Source organism: Oncorhynchus nerka, linkage group LG1, assembly GCF_034236695.1.
Source record: "Oncorhynchus nerka isolate Pitt River linkage group LG1, Oner_Uvic_2.0, whole genome shotgun sequence".
Taxonomy (NCBI): Eukaryota; Metazoa; Chordata; class Actinopteri; order Salmoniformes; family Salmonidae; genus Oncorhynchus; species Oncorhynchus nerka.
Window position 1 is genome coordinate 4,655,655 of NC_088396.1, and position 17,893 is coordinate 4,673,547.

At 40.8% G+C, this 17,893-nt stretch overlaps 1 protein-coding gene across 2 annotated transcripts in view; it reads left to right on the forward strand.

The window, feature by feature from the left end:
- Positions 1-17,893, forward strand: part of nalcn (sodium leak channel, non-selective) — a 291,484-nt gene that overhangs the window by 263,052 nt on the left and 10,539 nt on the right. For both annotated transcript variants that reach the window (XM_029647141.2, XM_029648174.2), the window contains 7 exons: positions 1,120-1,226; positions 2,130-2,204; positions 2,347-2,466; positions 2,660-2,728; positions 4,457-4,605; positions 5,107-5,200; positions 17,569-17,701. In XM_029647141.2, the coding sequence (XP_029503001.1) occupies positions 1,120-1,226; positions 2,130-2,204; positions 2,347-2,466; positions 2,660-2,728; positions 4,457-4,605; positions 5,107-5,200; positions 17,569-17,701 (747 nt within the window). The remainder of the gene's footprint in view (positions 1-1,119; positions 1,227-2,129; positions 2,205-2,346; positions 2,467-2,659; positions 2,729-4,456; positions 4,606-5,106; positions 5,201-17,568; positions 17,702-17,893) is intronic.

Below are 17,893 nucleotides of genomic sequence, written 5' to 3' on the forward strand. Positions count from 1 at the left end.
TGATTGGGTAAATGATTCATATATATTTTTTTATAAAGTACATAATAAATTAATGTTACTGGGCCAGTAACATCATTATTATTTATTTTAATATAGTATTTAACATCATTATTTCTTAATATGTTTTTATCCAACCACAGGAGCCCGCTCTCACTGATAAGAAATGTGTGGAAGTCCTAAAAACGCCTCTGCTCAACTGTAGCCTACGCCACATCGCAAATGTTATGATGGCTTTATTAGAAAGGGGCTTTTTCTTCAACAGACAATTCACCACACATCGAGTTGTATCTTGGTGCATGGATTTGTTTACAAAAAGGATGGTGTGCCGGGAAGGGGCCTATGATTTCTTAATCCGGCCCTGCGTATGAGACTCATATTTTTAAATTAACTAAGATAAGACCTGTACTGACAAGCTGTAGATCTTATTCTAAGAAGATTGGAAATATTTTTTTTCCATTACAGCCCTGAATCCAATTTTGAGATTTCTGTTGGTTTCCAAGTAATATTATTGCTGGCTGTAAAAGTTGATAAGTCGCCGGTCGTAGGATGTTATTTATGATACTGGATAGAATAAACGGGTAATGTAAGGAGGACATAATCTGACACACACTGACTCGCACATCGAGAAATACTGACCTGTTTGTGTGCATGCATGTGTGACTGAGCCAGGAAGCATGGCCATGCGCGTGTGTGTGCCAGCAACTTTATAATCCAACATAAACAAATGGCAATCTGTCTGATTTCTGTTTTCTCTGACTAATTGTATCAGTGAAATGGTTGGGGGTACTTGGGTTCTGCAGGGCACAATGTTGTAGAATGTTGAGCTAGAAATACATACTGTAGAGTAAATATGCTTCTCTGACATAGAATAAGGAATCATGTCAGTTTTATTAATGACATGTCTATCTGCAATGTTCCACGTTTTCCATGCTTACTGAATGTGGTTCAGGTCTAGAAAACATTCAGTTGTACAGCTATAGTATGAGCTCCATCTATATTGGAAAGCATCATAATCATCTCCTAAGGAAAGGTGATGAGGAAATGATTTAGGCTATTGGAATTCACCCTGCTGTTTGGGTCTGGTCTGGTGTTGATCCTCACTCCTCTCTCCCCCAACAGAGAATGCAGGGTTCCGTGCCAAGATGTATGACATCACTCAGCACCCCTTCTTCAAACGGGGTATCGCTGTGCTGGTTTTGGCCCAGTCAGTGCTGCTGTCTGTCAAGGTGAGGCTGTCTGATGTAGACATACATTTTCTATCTACTAGTGATGTGTTGCTCAGCTATTTTCTTACCTACAGTACACCCATCCGCAATTTCACAGAATTGGCCCGGACTACTCAGCCCGATGTAATACAGTGAAAATGAAGGTTGCAATCAATTAAAGTTGAAGTCAGTCAATTCAAGAAGTAAACTGAAATTTTGAATCAATAATTTTTAAAAGGGCGTCTACACTGAGTGTACAAAACATTAAGAACACCTACTCTTTCCATGACATAGACTGACCAGGTGAATCCAGGTGAAAGCAATGATCCCTTATTGATGTCACTTATTAAATCCACTTCAATCAGTGTAGATGAAGGGGAGGAGACAGGTTACATTTTTAAGCATTGAGACATGGATTGTATATGTGTGCCATTTAGAGGGTGAATGGGCAAGACAAAATATTTAACTGCTTTTGAACGTGGTATGGTATTTGGTGCCAGGCCCACCGGTTTGCAACAAGAACTGCAACGCTGCTGGGGTTTTCACAGTCAAGTTTCCCATGTGTATCAAGAATGGTCCACCACCCAAAGGACATCCAGCCATCTTGACACAACTGTAGGAAGCATTGGAGTCAGCATGGGCCAGAATCCCTGTGGAACGCTTTCGACACCTTGTAGAGTCCATGCCCGATGAATTGAGGCTGTTGCGAGGGCAAAAGGGGGCGCATCTCAATATTAGGAAGGTGTTCCTAATGTTTTGTACACTCAGTGTATTTTAAGTGACACTAGCCTCAAAAAACGCTATGAATTTCAACCCGAGCATCACTATATACTATCAATTAAGTTGAGCTTAAAGAGGAAGATTTAAGAGTGGTGCTGGATTGTGCTGGACATCAGCTTTTGTGTGAAATTTGTTATTTTTCAGTGGGATGTAGATGACCCAGTAACAATGCCACTTGCTACCATGTCAGTGGTCTTCACCATTATCTTTGTGTTAGAGGTAAGAGTCTGGGTGCATGTCAATGGGAAATTTGCATGGAATACTATGCACATGGATCTCAAGGCAGGATTGTGACAAATGTACAGTATTATAAAAGCAATGTGACTACAATGCGAATGGATTTTGTTGTTGTGGTAACCAGGTGACGATGAAGTTCATAGCTATGTCCCCGGCGGGGTACTGGCAGAGCAGACGGAACCGCTACGATTTACTGGTGACAATCCTGGGAGTCATCTGGATAGTCTTGCACTTTGCTCTACTGGTGAGGACACACATATACACACACACACACAGTATAAATACAGATATACAAGCTATTCTTTACAACACTTGTTCTTTCCTGGAACTAGTGCATTTTCGAACAACAATTCTGTACTTCTTTCGAGTTATGACTAAATATATTGTGAAGATTAGTGTATAATTAGTAAATGGCTGATCACAGTGTTCTCCTGTAGAATGCATATACTTACATGATGGGCACCTGTGTGATCGTCTTCAGGTTCTTCACCATCTGTGGGAAGCATGTAAGTATAGCCCACTGTAAGCCTAATGGAACTTACAGTGCATATTACTGAACGAAACTGTTAACTTCTTGCGTCGAGCCATCCCGGATCCCGTATCGTGACTACAGCCTCAAGCTCATTACCATAACGCAACGTTAACTATTCATGAAAATCGCAAATGAAATGAAATGAATCTATTTGCTCTCAAGCTTAGCCTTTTGTTAACAACACTGTCATCTCAGATTTTCAAAATGTGCTTCTCAACCATTGCAAAACAAGCATTTGTGTAACAGTATTGATAGCTAGTGTAGCATTTAGCGTAGAATTTAGCGTTAGCATTCAGCAGGCAACATTTTCACAAAAACCAGAAAAGCATTCAAATAAAATCATTTACCTTTCAAGAACTTCGGATGTTTTCAATGAGGAGACTCTCAGATAGCAAATGTTCAGTTTTTCCTGAAAGATTATTTGTTTAGGACAAATCGCTCCGTTTTCTGCGTCACGTTTAGCTACGAAAAAAACCTGTATCCAGGTTTGTGTAAATCTATCCGCAAGCTCATTAGCATAACACAACGTTAACTATTCATGAAAATCGCAAATGAAATTAAATTAATCTATTTGCTCTCAAGCTTAGCCTTTTGTTAACAACACTGTCATCTCAGATTTTCAAAATATGCTTTTGAACCATAGCTAAACAAGCATTTGTGTAACAGTATTGATAGCCTAGCATAGGATTATGCCTGTCTTTTAGCATGCAACATTTTCACAAAAACCAGAAAAGGATTCAAATAAAATCATTTACCTTTGAAGAACTTCAGATGTTTTCAATGAGGAGACTCTCAGTTAAAAAATTATATTTGTGTCGACTAATCGCTCCGTTTTGTTCATCACGTTTGGGTAAGAAAAAAAAAAAAGAAAAAAATATTAAGTCATTAAAACGCGAACTTTTTTCCAAATTAACTCCATAATATCAACAGAAACATGGCAAACCGATGTTTAGAATCAATCCTCAAGGTGTTTTTCACATATCTATCGACGATAAAATCCTTCGTGGCAGTTGACTTTCTCTTCTGAAGAAATGGAACGCACATGGACCTACAGATTACGCAATAATTTCGACACAGGACACCGGGCGGGACACCAGGTAAATGTAGTCTCTTATGGTCAATCTTCCAATGATATGCCTACAAACACGTCACAATGCTGCAGACACCTTGGAGAAACGACACAAAGGGCAGGCTCATTCCTGGCGCATTGACAGCCATATAAGGAGACATTGGAACACAGCGCCTTCAGAATCTGGGGCATTTCCAGTATGAAACTTCATCTTGGTTTCGCCTGTAGCATTAGTTCTGGGGCACTCACAGATAATATCTTTGCAGTTTTGGAAACGTCAGAGTTTTGTCTTTCCAATGCTGTCAATTCCATGCATAGTCGAGCATCTTTTCGTGACAAAATATTGCGCTTAAAACGGGCACGTCTTTTTATCCAATAATGACATAGCGCCCCCATAGGTTGAAGAGGTTAAAAATATTTTTTCCCTATTTACTAGCTTGCCCAGCAGGCAAAAAAAAGCCATTTAGAGTTGTAAACTGTTTTTCTGGTTGAATACATCATATAACTCAAATTATAACCATCTGTTACAACCTCCATTTGTTTTGTTGCTGGTTGCTAAAAAAGGAGGTAACAAAACTCCTGGAACCATTTTGCCCGCTGGGTGGTCTCTTTAATGCTATAATCTGTCTGTAGGTGACTCTGAAGATGCTACTGCTGACAGTCGTGGTCAGTATGTATAAAAGCTTCTTCATCATCGTGGGAATGTTCCTTCTCCTCCTCTGCTACGCCTTCGCTGGAGTCGTCCTATTCGGAACCGTTAAATACGGAGAGAACATCAACAGGTCATCAACAGCTTCCCTTTCTCTCCGTTCTGTTTTCATCCCCCTTTCTTTACCTCTTTCACACTTATTCCTTGTCCTCTGTCTCTTTCCTAACTTCAACTCTTCCTCCCACTTCTCCAAGTCTTCCTCCTTCCTTTCTTCCTTTTTACCTTTCTCCTCTCCTTTCATTTGCCTGACTCTGCTCCCCTCTCATTCTCCTTCCTAGTCATCATTTCTCCTATCTTCCACACGGTTAGCGCTCTGGTTACTGTAGAGATTTGAAGAGCAAGTGTCACTTATTCGATTTGTGGCACCATCACAGCCTCCTCTAGTGGAGAAATAGTGGGAGTTTGAGAAGTCTGCAGCCACACACTCATTCTTTCTAATGTGTGTGTGTGTGTGTGTGTGTGTGTGTGTGTGTGTGTGTGTGTGTGTGTGTGTGTGTGTGTGTGTGTGTGTGTGTGTGTGTGTGTGTGTGTGTGTGTGCTACTTTATTTGTTTACATTTTTTTCTCAATGACAGGCATGCTAACTTCTCCACGGCAGGGAAGGCCATCACGGTTCTGTTCCGTATTGTCACGGGGGAAGACTGGAATAAGATCATGCATGACTGCATGGTAAGAGCTGGTCTATTTCATTTTTCATATGTACACAGCAGCGTCTTCAGGGGAAACTAGTCAAGACTTACAAAACAGAAAGCGTAGTGTAATACTTTTCTGTCTGTTACGTAAAAAGCACAAGACATAGTCAGGTCTAAAAGGTAACTTTGTAGAAAAAGAGGCATTTCTCAACATAGATTTCTTCAGAAAAAAGGGATATACTGTTACAGTATTATTTAAAGAAAACAAACCAAAGTTCATGACTCGAGAGGGTTTGTTGTTTTTATTGTTCAGTTTATATGTCTGCTCTATATAGATCATATACAATATACACTGATCAATATAAACGCAACATGCAACAATTTCAACGTTTTTACTGCATTACATTCATATAAGGAAGTCAGTCAATTGAAATACATTCATTAGGCCTTAATCTATGGATGTCACATGACTGGGAATACAGATATGCATCTGTTGGTCAGAGATACTGTACCTTAGAAAAAAGGTAGGGGCGTGGATATAAAAAACAGTCAGTATCTGGTGTGACCAACATTTGCCTCATGCAGAGCGACACACCTCCTTCAGGCTGTTGATTGTGGCCTGTGGAATGCTGTCCCACTCCTCTTCAATTGCTGGATATTGGCGGGAACTGGAACACACTGTCTGTTGTACATGTCGATCTAGAGCATCATCCCGCTTAACAGACAGGTTGGGATCCACCCAAATCATTTGGGTTCCTGAATCCTTTCACATCATTATAAGGCTGCATTGAGACAATAACTTATCAATTACCCATGCCCAACTCAGTTAATTCCTACCATTGTGTCACTGACTTGTCATAATACTTTACAAAATATACATTAGCCCAGGGGCATTGGTAGACACAATGGAAGTAACCTAACATATGTCCCTCCAACCAATTGTGCTATTGTGTCTGTTTTTTTGTGTTATTTGTAACTTATTTTTTACATAATGTTTCTGCCCCTGTCTCCTATGTCTGAAAAGAGCTTCTAGATATCAGGACAGAAAATTTCCGAAATTCCCATAAGAAAGAGACGGAGATATCTGGGACGTAGGTTGGGGAGCCTTGTAAGGATCCAACGGGGAGTGGGTAATCTGCCTCTACCATCAGTCCTATTAGACAACTTACAATCATTGGATAACAAAATAGACGAGCTACGATCATGAATATCCTGCCAACGGGACATAAAAAACGGTAATATCTTATGTTTCACCGAGGTCGTGGCTGAACGATGACATGAATAACATACAGCTGGCGGGGTTGACACGGCATCGGCAAGATACAATAGCAGCCTCCGGTAAGACAAGGGGTGGCGGTCTGTGTATATTTGTAAACATTAGCAGGTGCACGAAATCTAATATTAAGGAAGTCTCGAGGATTTGCTCACCTGAGTATCTCATGATAAGCTGTTGACCACACCATTTTTCGTAGCTGTCTATTACCACCACAAACCGATGCTTGCACTAAATCCACACTCAATGAGCTATATAAGGCCATAAGCAAACAGGAAAACTCTCACCCAGAGGCAGAGCTCCTAGTGGCCGGGGACGTTAATGTAGGGAAACTTAAATTATTTTTACATAATTTCTACCAGCATGTTAAATGTGCAAACAGAGGGGAAAAAAACTCTAGACCACCTTTACTCCACACACAGAGACGCATACAAAGCTCTCCCTCACCCTCCATTTGGCAAATCTGACCATAATTATATCTTCCTGATGCATGTTTACAAGCAAAAACTAAAGCAGGAAACACCAGTGACTCGAAGTGGTCAGATGAAGCAGATGCTAAGCTACAGGACTGTTTTGCTAGCACAGACTGGAATATGTTCCGGGATTCTTCCGATGGCATTGAGGAGTCCACCACATCAGTCACTGGCTTCATCAACAAGAGCATCGATGACGTCATCACCACAGTGACTGTACGTACGTACCCCAACCAGAAGCCATGGATTACAGTCAACATTCGCGCTGAGCTAAAGGGTAGAGCTGCCACTTTCAAGGAGCGGGACTCTAACCCGGACACTTATCAGACATCCCTCTATGCCCGCCGACGAACCATCAAACAGGCAAAGCATCAATACAGGACTAAGATTGAATCGTACTACACCGGCTCTGATGCTCATCGTATGTGGGAGGACTTGCAAACTATTACAGACTACAAAGGGAAGCACAGCCGCGAGCTGCCCAGTGACACAAGCCTACCAGACAATCTAAATTACTTCTATGCTCACTTCGAGGCAAGAAACATGCTTGAGAGCATCAGCTGGGCCAGACGACTGTGTGATCACGCTGTCCGTAGCTGATGTGAGTAAGACCTTTAAACAGGTCAACATTCACAAGGCCGCAGGGCCAGACAGATTAACAGGACGTGCAACGTTATTCATTGACTACAGCTCAGTGTTCAATACCATAGTGCCCTCAAAGCTCATCACTAAGCTAATGACCCTGGGACTAAACACCTCCCTCTGCAACTGGATCCTGGACTTCCTGACTAGCCACCCCCAGGTGTTAAGGGTAGGTAACAACACATCTGCCCACTGATCCTCAATACAGGGGCCCCTCAGGGTTGCGTCCTCCGCTGCTCCCTGTTCACTCATGATTGCATGGCCAGGCACGACTCCAACACCATCATTAAGTTTGCTGACAATACAACAGTGGGATGCCTGATCACCGACAACAATGAGACAACCTATAAGGAGGAGGTCAGAAACCTAGCCGTGTGGTGCCAGGATAATAACCTCTCCCTCAAAGTGATCAAGAGGAAGGAGATGATTGTGAACTACAGGAAAAAGAGGATCGAGCACGCCCCCATTCTCATCGACGGGGCTGTAGTGGAGCACGTTGAGAGCTTCAAGTTATTTGGTGTCCAACTCACCCACAAACTATCATGTTCCAAACACACCAAGACAGTTGTGGAGAGGGCACGACCATTCCTATTCCCGCTCAGGAGACTAAAAAGATTTGGCATGGGTCCTCAGATCCTCAAAAAGTTCTACAGTTGCACCATCGAGAGCATCCTGACTGGTTGCATCACTGCCTGGTATGGAAACTGCTCGGGATCCGACCACAAGGCACTACAGAGGGTAGTGTGTACGGACCAGTACATCACTGGGGCCAAGCTTCCTGCCATCCAGGACCTCTTTTCCAGGCGGTGTCAGAGGAAGGTCCTAAAATTTGTCAAAGACTTCAGCCACCCTAGTCATAGACTGTTCTCTCTGCTACCGCACGGCAAGCGGTACTGGAACGACAAGTCTAGGTCCAAAAGGCTTCTTAAAAGCTTCTACCCCAGAGCCATAAGAATCCTGAACAGCTAGTCAAATGGCTACCCAGACTATTTGCGGAATTCCCCCCTTACACTGATGCTACTTTCTGTTTATTATCTATGCATAGTCACTTTAACTCTATCTACATGTACATATTGCCTCAATTACCTCAACTAGCCTGTGCCCCGAAAATTTATTCTCTACCAGTACCCCCTGTATATAGCCTCGCGACTATTATTTTACTGCTGCTCTTAAATCATTTTTATTTTTTACTTCTCTTTTTTTAACTGAATTAACACTTATTTTTCTTAAAACTGCATTGTTGGTTAAGGCATTGTAAGTTAGCATTTCACTGTTGTATTCGGTGCATGTGACAAATACAATTTTATTTTATTTTTCTAACTGCCATGAATGCCTCTGCTGATCCTGCAGCTATTGTATGCAGTAATCAGGTGCCTATGAACCAGAGTTATACTCTTGGCACTGAGGCAGTGTACCCTAGTAGGAAGTCCACTGTGTGCAGCTCACCCTGCACTAACATAAATAACATGAGCATGTCTACTTCTGCTATGCTTCCCAGTAAAGCAATGCAAACAATCAAGCATCCAAGAAAAATACAAAACAATAGCCCTAGTTAACATATGTAGCTTAAGAAACAAGGTTCATGAAGTCAATAACTTGCTAGTAACAGATTACATTCATATTTGATCTCTGAAACTCACTTAGATTATACCTTTGATACAGTGATACCAATACATGGTTCAATGCCATACAGCACTCCTTCCGTGGCCTCCAACTGCTCTTAAACGCGAGTAAAACCAAATGCATGCTTTTCAACCGATCGCTGCCTGCACCCGCATGCCCGACTAGCATCACCACCCTGGATATGTGGACATCTATAAGTACCTAGGTGTCTGGCTAGACTGCAAACTCTCCTTCCAGACTCACATCAAACATCTCCAATCGAAAATCAAATCAAGAGGGCTTTCTATTCCGCAACAAAGCCTCCTTCACTCACGCCGCCAAGCTTACCCTAGTAAAACTGACTATCCTACCGATCCTCGATTTCGGCGATGTCATCTACAAAATGGTTTCCAACACTCTACTCAGCAAACTGGATGCAGTCTATCATAGTGCCGTCCGTTTTGTCACCAAAGCACCTTATACCACCCACCACTGCGACTTGTATGCTCTAGTCGGCTGGCCCTCGCTACATATTCGTCGCCAGACCCACTGGCTCCAGGTCATCTACAAGTCCATGCTAGGTAAAGCTCCGCCTTATCTCAGTTCACTGGTCACGATGGCAACACCCATCCGTAGCACACGCTCCAGCAGGTGTATCTCACTGATCATCCCTAAAGCCAACACCTCATTTGGCCGCCTTTCGTTCCAGTACTCTGCTGCCTGTGACTGGAATGAACTGCAAAAATCGCTGAAGTTGGAGACTTTTATCTCCCTCACCAACTTCAAACATCAGCTATCCGAGCAGCTAACCGATCGCTGCAGCTGTACATAGTCTATTGGTAAATAGCCCACCCATTTTCACCTACCTCATCCCCATACTGTTTTTATACTGTTTTTTTATTTTATTTATTTATTTACTTTTCTGCTCTTTTGCACACCAATATCTCTACCTGTACATGACCATCTGATCATTTATCACCCCAGTGTTAATCTGCAAAATTGTATTATTCGCCTACCTCCTCATGCCTTTTGCACACATTGTATATAAACTGCCCATTTTTTTCTACTGTGTTATTGACTTGTTAATTGCTTACTCCATGTGTAACTCTGTGTTGTCTGTTCACACTGCTATGCTTTATCTTGGCCAGGTCACAGTTGCAAATGAGAACTTGTTCTCAACTAGCCTACCTGGTTAAATAAAGGTGAAATAAAAAAATAAAAATAACATCTACAGAAAAGACAGAAATGCCAATGGTTGAGGTGTTGCTCTTTATATCCAGAGCCATATTCCTGTAAAGCTCAGAGGGGATATCATGTTAAATATTGTTGAAGTAATATGGCTAATATGTATCACCTAAAGCCCATTCTTGTAGGGATCTGCTATAGACCACCAAGTGCTAATAGTCAGTATCTTGATAACATGTGTGAAATGCTTGATAATGTATGTGATATCAGAGAAATATATTTTTGGGGGGTGATTTAGATATTGACTGGCTTTCATCAAGCTGCCCATTCAAGAAAAAGCTTTAAACTGTAGCCAGTGCCTGCAACCTGGTTCAGGTTATCAGTCAACCTACCAGGGTAGTTACAAACAGCACAGGAAGGAAATCATCACCAAGTATTGATCACATCTTTACTAATGCTGCAGAAATTTCCATCGGCTGTAGTGATCAAAATATAGTAGCTATCTAGAAAAACCAAAGTTCCAGAGGCAGGGCCTAATATAATGTATATAATGTACAACTATGTTATTGATGTAAAGAATACTTAATCACGTAACTAATTAACTAGGAAGTCGGGGCACCAAGGAAAATATTCAGATTACAAAGTTATAATATTCCTAATATAACTTTCAGATATGTTAATATTATTCTTTACCTCACGTTAGTCTCATTCCAAACGTCGTAAATTGTTGGTTATCTGCACGAACCCAGTCTTCACTATGAGTCATCCATACATCAATTGTCTTAAAATCATTTTTTTACTAACTAAGTAATTCACAGAAATGCATCACACAAACAATGGATAGTTACAAGGAAATGATAGCGGAGTTTCCCTAGTGGGATAAACCGGCATCGCGGCTTGGTATACAAAAGGGAAGTGGGGGTCGACTGAGATAAGACAACACACAGTTGATAATTTTAACAATTGAAATGCTAATCCTTTGCACATGAACGCTCGTGTTATGGTTAAAAGATCCAGCCATCTAATCAAACCTTAGTTTATACTCAGGTTTATGGTCTCCACTCAAACCTTGGCCCTCTCGTTATTCGAGGTAAGCTGGTCTCAACCTTAGTCCTCTCGTAATTGAGAGAAACATGGTCTGTTGAGAAATTCTCAAGGTGGTGGGTTTTATTGGGAAGAGCACAAAGGGGCCTGTCCCAGGACGCCAGACCATGACTGTGCTCATGGGCAGTCCTCTGATTTAGTTAACCTATCTAGCGCAGCGGAACCCCTCGACAACATTCCGCTGAATAGGCAGCGCGCAAAATTCAAAAATATTTTTGGGAAATATGTAACTTTGACACATTAACAAGTCCAATACAGCAAATGAAAGATAAACATATTGTTAATCTACCCATCATGTCCGATTTTTAAAATGTTTTACAGCGAAAACACAACATATATTTATGTTAGATCACCACCAAATCCAAAAAAACACACAGCCACTTTTCCCAGGCAAAGATAGTCACAAACGCAGAATTAGAGATAAAATGAATCACTAACCTTTGATAATCTCCATCAGATGACACTCACTCATGACATCATGTTACACAATACATTTATGTTTTGTTCGATAATATGCATATTTATATCCACAATTCTCGGTTTACACTGACGCCATGTTCAGAAATTGAGTATTTACGGGAGAGAGCTAACAGAAATAGATAACAGAAATACTCATCATAAACTTTGACAAAAGATACATGTTTTACATATAAATAAAGATACACTGGCTCTTAATACAACCGCTGTGTCAGATTTTTTTTAAACGTTACGAAAAAAGCATACCATGCAATAATCTGAGACAGCGCTCAGAAGTAACAATATTTCTCCGCCATGTTGGAGTCAACAGAAATACGAAATTACATCATAAATATTCCCTTACCTTTGGTGATCTTTCATCAGAATGCAGTGCAAGGAGTCCTAGTTCCACAATAAATCGTTGTTTTGTTCCATAATGTCCATTACTAGTGTCCAATTAGCTGCATTCGCTACCAGGTTTAGCTCACATGCCCAAAAGCTGGCGCTGGTCCAGGCAAACTCGGACGAAAACTTCAAAAATATATATTCCAGGTCGAATAAACTGGTCAAACTAAGTAGAGAATCAATCTTCAGGATGTTATTTTCATATATATCCAATAACGTTTCAACCGGAGCATTTGTTTTTGTCTACAGAGTCATGGAACGCAGGCGATATCAACAGATAATTGCACAACCAGGAAATGGCATTCTGCCAGGCCAGTGACTCATTCCCCTCCCATTCGGTCAAATATCACACTAGGAGCTTCATTCCACATTCTACTGAATGCTGACATCTAGTGGAAGGTGTAGGAAGTGCGAACAGATCCATATCTTGTTTGGATGTGAATAGGCGATCACTTCAAATTAGACCAGCCTTCAGAATTTCCACTTCCTGTATGGAAGATTGCCTGCCCTATGAGTTCTGTTATACTGGGGCGGCAGGGTAGCCTAGTGGTTAGAGCGTTGGACTAGTAACCGAAAGGTTGCAAGTTCGAATCCCCGAGCTGACAAGGTACAAATCTGTCGTTCTGCCCCTGAACTGGCAGTTTAACCCACTGTTCCTAGGCCGTCATTGAAAATAAGAATGTGTTCTTAACTGACTTGCCTAGTAAAATAAAGGTAAAAGATACTCACAGACATAATTCAAACAGTTTTAGAAACTTGTTTTCTATCCAATAGTAATAAAAATATGCATATATTAGCATCTAGGACAGAGTAGGATGCATCCAAAGTGAAAATGCAGCCTCCTATCCCTAACAGGTTTCTACCCATCGTGTAAATACTTTAGCACAACATATGATTATGTTAGATCACTGCCAAGTCGAAAAAAACACACAGCCATTTTTACAGCCAAAGAGAGGAGTCACAAAAAGCAGAAATATAGATAAAATGAATCACTAACCTTTGATGATCTTCATCAGATGAAACTCATAGGACTTCATGTTACACAATACATGTATGTTTTGTTCGATAATGTGCATATTTATATCCAAAAATCTCAGTTTACATTGGCACCTTACGTGCAGTAATGTTTTGATTACAAAACATCCGGTGATTTTAGCAGAAATACTCATAATAAATATTGATAATAGTGTTATTCACAGAATAAAAGATAGACTTCTCCATAATGCAACCGCTGTGTCAGATTTCAAAAAACTTTACGGAAAAAGCATAATCTGAGAATGGCGCTCAGAACCCTAAACAGCCAGAGGAATAGCCGCCATTTTGGAATCAACTAAGTTAGAAACAACACCATAAATATTCACTTACCTTTGATGGTGCTCGCTGTACCCAAAGAGGGCAACGTCATGACAGTGGTGTGTGATGAGGAGAAACCAGACGCTGCACTTGACGCATTTATGAAATTGCTTATTCCAGTTACTAATAAGCATGCACCCATTAAGACAATTACTGTTAATCCCTGTGGATTGTTGAGGGATTTAAAAATGGTATGGTTGAGAGGGATGAGGCAAAAGGAATGGCAAATAAGTCTGGCTGCACAACCTATTGGTAAAAGTATTGCAAATTGACAAATCATGTGATTAAACTGAATAAAAAGAAGAATAAACTACACTAAGAAACAAAGATAAATTATTTAAAGAATGATGGTAAAATTCTTTGGGGCACCTTAAATCAAATTTGGGTCAAAAAGGCAAACTTAGCTCCATCATTCATTGAATCAGATGGCTCATTCATCATGAAACCCACTGATATTGCCAATTACTTTAATATTTTTTTCATTGGCAAGATTAGCAAATTTAGGCATGACATGACAGCAACAAACACTGACACTACACATCCAAGTATAACTAACAAATTATGAAAGACAAGCATTGTAATTTTAAATTCAGTAAAATGAGTGTGGAAGACGTGAAAAAATGATTGTTGTCTATCAACAATGACAAGCTGGATGAAAAATACTGAGGATAATAGCAGACAATATTGCCACTACTATTTGCCATATCTTCAATCTAAGCCTACTAGAAATTGTGCCCTCAGGCCTGCAGGGAAGCAAAAGTCATTCCGCTACCCAAGAATGGTAAAGCCCCCTTTGGTTGGCATTTGAGTTAGTAATCAGCCTGTTACCAACCCTTAGTAAACTTTTGGACAAAATTGTGTTTGACCAGATAAAATGCTATTTGACTATAAACAAATTTACAACATACTTTCAGCACGCTCATAGGGAAGGGCACTCAACAAGCACAGCACTTACACAAATTACTGATGATTGGCTGAGAGAAATTGATAATAAAAAGATTGTGGGAGCTATTTTGTTAGACTTCAGTGCAGCTTTTGACAATATCGATCATAGTCTGCTGCTGGAAAACGTATGTGTTATGGCTTTACACACCCTGCTATATTGTGGATAAAGAGTTACCTGTCTAACAGAACACAGAGGGTGATCTTTAATGGAAGCCTCTCCAACATAATCCAGGTAGAATCAGGAATTCCCCTGGGACAGCTGTCTATGCCCCTTCCTCTTTTCAATCTAATGACAATCTAATGACATGCCACTGGCTTTGAGTATGCGGATGAGTCAACACTTTACACGTTGGCTACTACAGCAACTGAAAAGACTGCAACACTTAACAAAGAGCTGCAGTAAGTTTCAGAATGGGTGGCAAGGAATAAGGTAGTCCTAAACATTTCAAAAACTAAAAGCATTGTATTTGGGACAAATCATTCACTATACACTAAACCACAACTTAATCCTGTAATAAATTATGTGGAAATTGAGCAAGTTGAGGTGACTAAACTGCTTGGAGTAACCCTGGATTTTAAACTGTCATGGTCAAAAATGTTTGACACAACAGGAGCTAAGGTGGTGAGAAGTTGTACCTTAATTAAAACGTGCTGCTCTGACTTTTTAACAGCAATATCCCCAAGGCAGGACCTACAGGCCCTAGTGTTGTCTAGTTTTATCTCACCTGGACTACTCTTCAGTAATGTGGTCAGGTGGCACAAAGAGGGACCTCTGAAAACAAGAATTGGCTCAGAACAGGGCAGCATGGCTGGCGAGATTGTCAGGAAAAATTGACTTCATCACTTCTTGTTTTTGTACGAAGTGTTAACATGCTGAATACACTGAGCTGTCTGTTTAAACTACTAGCACACAGCTCAGACACCCATGCATACCCTACAAGACATGTCACTAGAGGTATCTTCACAGTCCTCAAGTTCAGAAAAGACTATGGAAAGCGCACACTACTACATAGAGCAATGGCTACATGGAACTCTATTCCACATCGGGTTACTGATGAATCAGATTCTTTTTTTAAAGATAAAATACACCTTATGGAACAGTGGAGACTGTAAAGAGACACACATACAGACACATGCTTACACATACACATGATAAGACACGCACTCTACACACACGTACACATGGATTTTGGATTGTAGATATGTGGTAGTAGAATGGTGGCCTGAAGGAACACACTTATTTGTTGTGAAAAGTGTTATGAAATGTAATGTCATGTAATATTTTAAAATGTATATACAGTGCATTCGGAAAGTATTCAGACCCCTTTACTTTTTCCACATTTTGATACGTTACAGCCTTATTCTAAAATTGATTTTAAAAATCAATTCTCATCAATCTACGCACAATGCCCCATAATGACAAACCAGAAACAGGTTTTAGAAATGTTTGCTAATTGATAAAAAAACTAAAAAAAACTGAAATGCCACATTTACATAAGAATTCAGACTCTTTTACGCAGTACTTGAACCTTCAGTACCTTCGGCAGCGATTACGGCCTCAAGTCTTCTAGGGTATGACGCTGACAAGCTTGGCACACCTGTATTTGGGGAATTTCTCCCATTCTTCTCAGCAGACCGTCTCAAGCTCTGTCAGGTTGGATGGGGAAGGTCGCTGCACAGCTATTTTCATGTCTCTCCAGAGATGTTCGATCTGGTTCAAGTCCGGGCTCTGGCTGGGCCACTCAAGGACATTCAGAGACTTGTCCCTAAGCCACTACTGTGTTGTCTTGGCTGTGTGCTTAGAGTCCTTGTCCATTTGGAAGGTGAACCTTCACCCCAGTCTGAGGTCCTGAGCGCTCTAAAGCAGGTTTTCATTAAAGGTCTCTCTGTACTTTGCTCCGTTCATCTTTCCCTCAAGCCTGACTAGTCTCCCAGTCCCCGCTGTTCTGTGAAGGGAGTAATACACAGTGTTGTACAAGATCTTCCGTTTCTTGGCAATTGCTTGCATGTAATAGCCTTCATTTCTCAGAACAAGAATAGTTGTATTGCTTCTTTAATCAGGACAACAATTTTCAGCTGAGCTAACATAATTGCAAAAGGGTTTTCTAATGATCAATTATCCTTTTAAAATTATAAACTTGGATCAGCTAACACAACGTGCCATTGGAACACAGGAGTGACAACATTAACAAGGTCCACACTGTATTTCTGATCAATTTGATGTTATTTTAATGGACAAAAATGTGCTTTTCTTTTTTTTTTTAAACAAGGACATTGACCCCAAATGTTTTAAACTGTAGTTTAAAATGAATGAATGAATGAAGAGCACACTTCTCCGGCGTGCCAGTAGACATTGAAGGTGAGCATTTGCCCACTGAAGTTTGTTTTTACGACGCTGAACTGCATGTTAGTTCAAGACCATGTTGAGGACGACGAGCATGCAGATGAGCTTCCCGGAGAAGGTTTATGACAGTTTGTGCAGAAATTCTTTGGTTGTACAAACGCACAGTTTCATCAGCTGTCCGGGTGGCTGGTCTCAGACGACGTGTTGTGTGACAAGACTGCACATTTTAGAGTGGCCTTTTATTGTCCACGGCACAAGGTGCAATTGTGTAATGATCATGCTTGTTGATATGCAACACTTGTCAGGTGGATGGATTATCTTGTCAAATGAGAAATGCTCACTAACAGAGATGTAAAGAAATTTGTGCACAAAAGTTGAGTGAAATAAGGTTTTTGTGGGTATAAGTTCGGTTATCTTTTATTCCAGCTCATGAGACCAACACTTTACATGTTGCGTTTATATTTTTGTTCAGTAAATATAACAATATATTCCATTTAGGAGACAGTGTTATCCAAAGCGACTTGCGTACATTTTCATAACGTTGGCCCCAGCATAGTTAGATAATTAAATATATTTCAATTCTTTCTGTGGGTTCACGTTGTTTGGGATGTTCCCCTCCTCAGGTGCAGCCTCCGTTCTGTACCCCCGATAAGCATCGCTACTGGGAGACGGACTGTGGGAACTACGCAGGGGCACTCATCTACTTTTGCTCCTTCTATGTCATCATTGCTTACATCATGCTTAACCTCCTCGTGGGTAAGTGTGTGTGTGCCCTAATCATATAAGCTTGACTTTATAACATTTGAATAAAGCCTTTCCAAATGGGGTGTGTGTGCGAGCGAGCGTGCGTGTGCGAGCGTGCATGCGTGTGCGTAAGCCACTCATGCAAAGGACAATTTCCTGTATCATCGCTCAGGCCCATATTTCATTTCCTGTGGCACGAGACGT